At 39.2% G+C, this 7,936-nt stretch overlaps 1 protein-coding gene across 2 annotated transcripts; it reads left to right on the forward strand.

Annotated features, from left to right (window-relative positions):
- Positions 1-4,727: 4,727 nt before the first annotated feature.
- Positions 4,728-7,055, forward strand: LOC147634161 (3-hydroxy-3-methylglutaryl coenzyme A reductase 1-like). 2 transcript variants are annotated; one of them, XM_086804550.1, is made up of 4 exons: positions 4,728-5,659; positions 5,777-5,958; positions 6,121-6,467; positions 6,562-7,055. In XM_086804550.1, the coding sequence occupies exons 1-4, from the start codon at positions 4,806-4,808 to the stop codon at positions 6,826-6,828; spliced, it is 1,650 nt and encodes a 549-aa protein (XP_086660676.1). In that variant the 5' UTR covers positions 4,728-4,805; the 3' UTR covers positions 6,829-7,055. The 2 variants fall into 2 exon arrangements, with proteins under 2 accessions (XP_086660676.1, XP_086660677.1); XM_086804551.1 differs by having other exon boundaries at positions 6,542-6,758.
- Positions 7,056-7,936: the final 881 nt, after the last annotated feature.

The following is a 7,936-nucleotide window of genomic DNA, read 5'->3' on the forward strand; positions in this document are numbered from 1 at the left end:
TGATCAATTTTTGTTGTAGAAGATCGGGGGGTTCACTCACAAAAAAATGTAAATATCACGTGCGTTCAACAGAAGCATATTTTTAATTTATGAAACTTACAGAAATATATTTACATGGGTATGATTTAAAATTTTTTCAAAAAAATTTACAGATTCATAAAGAAAAGGGGATATTATATGGATAAAAAAATTCACAGATAAAGGATTTAAAATATAGGCCTTGAACGCACGCGATAGGGGTATTCTACATATAGTGACCCCCCCCCGAGTGTAGAAGTGTGTTTAGCATTAATCTTTGAAAGATTAACACTAATATATGATAGGACCTTGCTTTTGTACAAATCTGAAAAGATTTAACAGTTTTTGCACACTTTCTTGCTCAAGAACTACATCATTTCATTGTTGTTCTCTGTAATTCACTGCTCTTGAAAGCTGTCACAATTTCTTTGTAATTGTTATGCAATCTTTGTCAAAACTTATGAAGATTCACTTTTTTCACTAAGCGTCTCTGTCTTTCAATTTGTTTCTTGTTGAGAAATCCACAGTTGCACAATATTTAAGAAACATGAAATGAAGTTTAATTTGTGCACTCACTTCAAGATTTGTCAAAAACTTCATTAATCTTCAATTGCACTGAAATATGCATTGAAATCTGTTCAAAATTTTAATGAATCTGCACTTAGTACAACACTCTACAACTCTACCACGACAGAACTCTACACAGCAATCTGAATGTTCTGCACAGTATGAAAACTCTACACAACAATCTTGATTTTCTGCAACAGAACTCTACACAGTAATCTGAGAACTCTGTATAACAATCTTGATTTTCTGCACATCAATCTTCTTCTTGCAATGCTTCTAGGGTTTTATCTTAAAGAAATTAGAGTTTTAAGGATTGATATTTGAAATTGTAGGCTCTCTAAGCAAGATAATGCAAGAAAATCACTCAATATTGGGTACTAAAATCTTTGCAAATCTTAATTCAAAAATCAAGAAATCAAGATCAAGAAGATCAAGAAGTTCAATAAATCAAACAGTAAAGTGGATTAGGATTCTAAAAATAGTTATTAATACAAGTTTAAAAATAATTAACACAAGTTTCATTGCTAATCTTCTCAAAATAAGAAATTAGCAAATCTAAAAATTGTTTAAAAATCAATTGATCCGAAAATGATTAACACTAATCATGATCAAGAAAATACATTTCTAAAAATTGAGTTAATAGTAATTAATCTCTTAATCATCATAGCATTAAGATCTTAGCCTAGAGCTTTGATACTAGTAAAAGAAAGGGACATCTAGGTTAGCCTTGGATTAGCTTAATTAGCTTGGATTAGAGAAAGCTTGAGAGATTAGTACTAAGGAATATGAAAAGCAAAGTGTAATGATAGTCCAAGATTCAAAAAGGTATCAAATAGTCAAAAGGTACACTACTCCTAGAGCACATACCTTTTATAGTCCCAAGGTCCATGTGCCTTAATCCCACATGCAGATGATCCTAAGCCCATGTGCCTAAGCCCATCCCATGTGCATGTGCATCCTAAAAGGGGCATCTAGGTTTGTTATAGGACCAAGGTACATGGAGAATTGATTAATCCAAAAATTAATAAATAATAACAATAAACCATAGATACCATAACATAATTCAAGAGCATAAAATCAAAGAACATAAAATTGGGTGTAATCTCCCTCCCTCGTGTGTAGCTCCACTTCCATGACATGAGTATTTTGAGAATTCTATTCAATAAATAGCCCAATGAGCTATTAATAGTAGTGGATACAAAATTGGGCTTTGATTTTCCACTTTTTACAAAAGTAGCTCAAGCACTAGAGCTTGTTCATACACTAAGTGTAAATAATCAAAACTCTTCTAGCCTATGTACTAGGAATATAGCAATGCCATGCATAAGCGTGCATTAATCATTTGTATAAATATTTTGCACGTGCCTTAACAATCTAATACCTTCTACTCAAACACTCTATAAGCCTATCCCTTTTTTATCTTTCAAAGTTTGTACATCATTACATAGACTTTTAATAAACTCTTAGACTTTAGTGTGCCTAGTTACCACCACGATCTTGTCATGGATAAATTAAAGAGTAGTGTGTGGTAATTTGCAAGCATATTCACCTTTTTTTCCAAGCTATTAATCATGTGATAATAGGCACCTCTTAGCTTTGAAAGCACCATAAAGTGTTAATAAAACAAGGGAAAGTTATTGAACATATTTAAAAAACCTAATGTGTGGTAATTTGCAAGTTGCATATTCACCTTTTTTCCAAGCTATTCATAATGTGATAATAGGCACCTCTTGGCTTTGAAAGTGTTAATAAAACAAGGGAGAGCTTTGAAAGTACTAACACTTTGAAAGCATCACAAAGTGTTAATAAAACAAGGGAGAGCTACTCAACATATTTAAATAACCTAATGTGATTACAACGCTACAGCTATGAAGGTAACAATTTTTCTTACCACCTCCCATTGCTTAGTAATAGTTAACACTAGGCTCACTATTAGCTTATGTGTTTCTATATGTGGCATTGACTAGCAAGGCATGCATATTTTTTTGTTCCTCCTTAATTTTAAAAAAAATATGATTGCACTTATTAGTTAACTTTTAATTGAAAGACCACTTGCCTTAATTCAATATTATTTTGATGCACACTTACTACTAGAATTATAAATGAAAGGCCACTTGCCTTATAATGTATATTAGAATCTAGTCAAACACAATATGGAACATGTGGCATAGCTTCACAAAACTTATAAAATACATAATATACATTAGAATCTATTTAAACACAACATGGAAAATATGGTGGAGCATGTGGCATAGCTTCACAAAACTTCTAAATACATAATGTACATTAGAATCATTTAAACACAACATGGAAAACATGGTGGAGCATGTGGCATAGCTTCACAAACTTCTAAAATATATAATCAATATCAATATTGTTCAAAGGTTTAAATTAAATTTTTTTTTGGGAGGATGCCATTTGTAAATGAGTATTTGCAACTTGTTTATCTCTTGCACACCACCCATAAATTTGGCCATGTATAGAGCCTTTTTTGAAAATGCCTTCTTGGCATGGAAGCAGGCCACAAGCACACAAAAGTGGGCATATCCATGCATCAAAGCAAATACCCAAGCCACTACACTTAGAAGGGGTCCAACCCATAACTTGTAGTTTCCAAGCTAGAACTTTCACACCAACCCCTGCCAACTACATTTCTTGTGCAAGCGACAGCTCTAAGATTCATTTGGAACTTCGCATAAAGACTACTTAAATGACTGACATAAGTGCTCGTTAAATTATTGCAATAATAAATGAAGTAAATGGTAGTCAAATAAGGAAGCCATGCATGTTAGATGAGTTCGAATCTTTGTGACTCTTGAGGTTGTCATGTTAATGTAACATGTCTTTTATAAAAAATAAAATACAAATGTAACATGTCTTCAATAGGTGGATATGAAAGTGATGTGTGGGCTCCTTTAAATGTCAAGCGGTGCAAGGAAGTACTATAACAAACTCTAATGAAAACATTATTATGGCTTACGGGCCATGTAGGTATTGGCAAAAGCGAAGGAAAAGTATAGTGCATCATCATTGCTAACCAATCCAAATAAAGGTGGTACTCAAAAGTAATCAAGATCTAGCACTAGGGAGACTAAAACTAAATGTGATACTCAAAAGTAGTCAAACATATAGCACTGAAAGACAAATGGGGAGAGTAAAACTAAGTGTAATACTCAAAAAAGTAATCAACATATAGCATAAAAAATTAGACAAATGTGATACTCAAAAGTAATCAACATATAGCATTAAAAATTAGATAAATGTGATACTCAAAAGTAATCAATATCTAGCACTGCAAACTAGACAAATGGGGAAACTAAAACTAAAATGTACAAATATTATACAAGAATGCCAAGTTTCATCAAGATTTTTTAATTCAAGCAATGAAAAAATACATGTACAAATATTATACAGGAATGCTAAGTTTCATCAAGATTTTTTAATTCAAGCAATGAAAAATTAAATACATGATTTTTAAATTCGAGTTGAAAAAAAACTACAAATTTGGGTTTTAGAGAGCACTAGTGTGTAGTGTGCACCATTGTAAATTGAGAAGCCTCTCCCATTTTGCATGCTAACAAACACTAACCTTAAGTTCTTCCACCCTAGTACATTGTAAATCAAGAAAGCTTCCATTTTGTGTGCTAACAAAGACTTGAGGACTTTTTGAAAAGTTCTTCCAAGCGAGTACACATGCACTTTAGAGAAGGAAGTGAATTTACAAATAGCTAAGGTGAAAGGGACAAAACTTTACAAATATATGGGGTGAAAGGGTCCAAGCTAACTTTCGAGAATGTAGCAACTTTACAAATAGCTAGCGCAAAAGGGGACAAAACTTCACAAATATCTAGGGTGAAAAGGCCTTCCAATTTTCCTTGAAAAAAATAATTTTTCCTAGCCAATCAAAATAAGGAAATGTAAGCCTTTTGGGGAAAAAAAACCATTTTTTCTTGCCAATAAAAATAAGGAAATGTAAGCAATTGTCCTAGGCAATCAAGTAAGGAGAAGGCTTTAACTCGCTTGTTTCCCCCCCCCCCCCCCCCCCCCCCCTCCTTCAAAAAAATCAAAGGAGTAACCACAAATATACCTAGTAACCACAAAAGCAAAAGCAAAAAAGCAAACTCAAGGCTTTGTCCATAGCCCTTTGGAATTTGCAACACGTTGATAAATAGGCAGCGCCGCAGCCCCGTTGCTGCGAGCTCGCTCTTAGCACTTCGACGATGACGCCCATCAAGAGCTCCAAGCAGCTCGTGGCCTCCTTCCCTGCCGTCCGCCTCCTCACCAACAAATTCTTCTTCGTTCTCTTCGTCGCCGCCTCCTACTTTCTACTTACACGATGGGCGGAGAAACAGAAGTCATCCTGCACGTCTCTCCATACACTCAGCTTTGGAGAACTCGTAGCCGTTCTTGCACAGATCGCATCGATCATCTACTTCTGGGGCTTCTTCGGCATAGTGCAGTATGTCCAGAACTTCATCAGTAAAAGTGAAAATGAGAGAGATCAAGGCCTGGATGGGCCGCCTTTCTCTCAGCCGTTGCCGTACCCTAGCTCGGCTCAAGTGCAGCTGCTCAAAGGCCAAGCTTTGAAGGAAAACGGTGATGAAGATATTGCATGCGCTGTTAGTGGTGGCATTGTCCCATCTCACTCCCTAGAAGGAGACTTTGGTGACTGCGAAAGGGCTGCTCGTGTGAGGAAACGGGCAGTAGAGATGATGATTGGAAGGTCTCTTGAAACCCTCCCGTTGTCAGGATTTGATTACTCCTCTGTGCTCGGACAATGCTGTGAGATGGTGATCGGGTTTGTGCAGATTCCTGTCGGGGTGACTGGCCCCCTCCTCCTTGATGGCTCCGAGTATATGGTCCCCATGGCCACCACCGAAGGCTGCCTGGTTGCAAGCACAAACCGAGGGTGCAAGGCCATCCACCTCTCCGGGGGTGCATCCAGCATCCTTCTCAAAGATGGCATGACAAGGGCTCCTGTGGTTCGCTTACCAACAGCTGTGCGTGCTGCAGAGTTGAAGCTTTTTGTGGAGGATTCTCAGAATTTTGAGATGCTCTGCATGCTGTTCAACAGGTTTACATTTCCACCACCCTCTCTTGACCAAAATTTCTAGCTTCTATAAAGTGTGTGCAGCATGATAGATCGTGATGGTGATGCCTTTTTAAATCATGCCATAGCAATGTGGAACAGGACCAGCAGGTTTGCAAGGCTTCAAAGCATCCAGGGATCCTTGGCAGGCCGCAACTTGTACATGCGATTTACATGCTCTACAGGAGATGCAATGGGGATGAACATGGTGTCAAAAGGGGTTCAAAATGTTCTTGGCTACCTTGAACGTGTGTTTCCTGACATGGAGATAGTGAGCATTTCAGGCATGTGATTTAATGAAATAACTTGGTACTGCATGTATATATTCAATTAAGCTGCATGCATGGGGCCATATAATATCATGTCTTTCCTGACATGGCGATTGCGAGGCACTGCATGTTTTTGTTAAGTGCTTCGATCTCATCTGTGTGGGCATGTATATGCAGGCAATTTCTGTGCAGACAAAAAGGCTACCGCGGTCAATTGGATTCAGGGACGCGGTAAGTCCATCGTGTGTGAGGCCATCATTAAAGGGGAGGTTGTGGCCACAGTGCTGAAGACAACAGTGCCTGCACTCGTGGAACTCAACATGTTGAAGAACCTTACAGGCTCTGCAGTAGCTGGTGCTCTCGGTGGTTTCAATGCTCATGCGTCCAACGTAGTATCCGCTGTCTTCATCGCAACAGGCCAAGACCCAGCACAAAACGTGGAGAGCTCTCAATGCATCACAATGATGGAGCCAACAAATGATGGCCGTGACTTACATGTGTCTGTCACTATGCCTGCAATAGAGGTAACTAACTAACTAACTAATACAAGTGTGTTAGCAGCTTGGTGATAATTAAGCTTTACAATTTGTTAGCATAGGCCGGAATTCTCCATTGCAGGTGGGTACAATTGGTGGTGGTACACAGTTGGCATCACAGTCAGCCTGTCTGAATCTGCTCGGAGTGAAAGGTTCGAACATGGATTCTCCGGGAGCTAATGCGCAGTGTTTAGCAGGAATCGTAGCAGGAGCAGTGCTTGCCGGAGAACTATCCCTCATGTCTGCACTAGCTGCAGGTCATCTAGTAAAGAACCAAATGAAGCATAACAGATCGAGTAAAAACCTGAGCATAGAAGCTGCTGATGATGGATCACGAGGGATGACCTAAAGAGACTTTTTGCTCCTTTGTTTGCAAGAAGCGTTTGAGCTCATCTTTATGCGAAGCAAGAGCCTGATCTGTGTGCCAAGCATTGGCCCAGACTGCAAAGTACTCAATGTCTCAGTTGTGGTTTCATGTCTTAAGCAGACTGCCCATCCAGCAAATCAGTAAGATAGGGCCAAGTTGGTTACACTCTACAACTAGATAAATTCATCTTAAGAGGCTTCAAAATTTCATGGTGGTGTTGGGTATCAGTAAATTTGTTGTTTTCAATTTTAGTGCATTTGAGTTGGGCAGAAAAATGCTTATGCTTATGCATAATTTTGGTTTTATGACATTCCCTTTGGTTAAGATACATCCTAATTAAATAGTTTGTTAACCCATGACGGACATTGAGACGTACTATGTTTTACGTCATTTATTTAAATATTCTGAGTCATGGGCCGGGCTTGTCGGCACCATATGTTAAGGATGAAGGGATTGGGTGATCGCCGATGAGAGGCGCACCTTGAATATTAGTAGGATAAGGGTTAGGATCGGCCGGCCATGTATGGGCACCCAAGTGTGAACGGCCAAGTCACCTATAAGAGTCAAATGTAACCCTAAAATCCTCATTCTCATGTGTTGTGAATACAAGAGTGCTCTTGCCTTATCTCCTTGGTTTCCTTCTCCTGCGTGTGTGTGTGAGAGAGAGAGAGAGAGAGTGAGAGAGCGATCGAGCGCACTGTGTAGCGGCACGGCGACGACGGCGAGGCGGTAGAGCGGCGACGGCGGCTCCTCCTTCACGGCTGCGACGCGGGAATCCTTCAAGGCGGCAGTTAAGCGGTGAGTGACACACCTTTTGCATTCTGTTTTGAGCTTGCCTTCCTGGTTGTATGCTTGCAGCCATTCGTGGCTCGCATACGGTGTCCGGCAAGTCCCCAGCTACGACCTGTGCGGCAAAAGCGCACATTTTTGGCGCCGCTGCCGGGGAGTTGCCCTGCACCAAGCTCCAGTTTGCAGCTCGGCTGCTGTGTGAAGTTTAATCTACACTGTAGGAAAGCGACTGTGTGTTTGTTGTTAAGGTGTTTCTGTGTTGCATTTCTGTTTCTTTTGTTATATTTTCGCTCCGCGTGTG

This window comes from Cibotium barometz, chromosome 11, assembly GCF_041138505.1.
Source record: "Cibotium barometz isolate CiBa-2024 chromosome 11, ASM4113850v1, whole genome shotgun sequence".
Classification (NCBI taxonomy): Eukaryota; Viridiplantae; Streptophyta; class Polypodiopsida; order Cyatheales; family Cibotiaceae; genus Cibotium; species Cibotium barometz.

Coding starts and splice junctions, on each gene's coding strand:
- LOC147634161 (XM_086804550.1), top strand. CDS start 4,806: ATGACGCCCATCAAGAGCTCCAAGCAGCTCGTGGCCTCCTTCCCTGCC. Junction 5,959..6,120: donor GGAGATAGTGAGCATTTCAG/GCATGTGATTTA, acceptor ATGTATATGCAG/GCAATTTCTGTGCAGACAAA. Junction 6,468..6,561: donor TCACTATGCCTGCAATAGAG/GTAACTAACTAA, acceptor TCTCCATTGCAG/GTGGGTACAATTGGTGGTGG.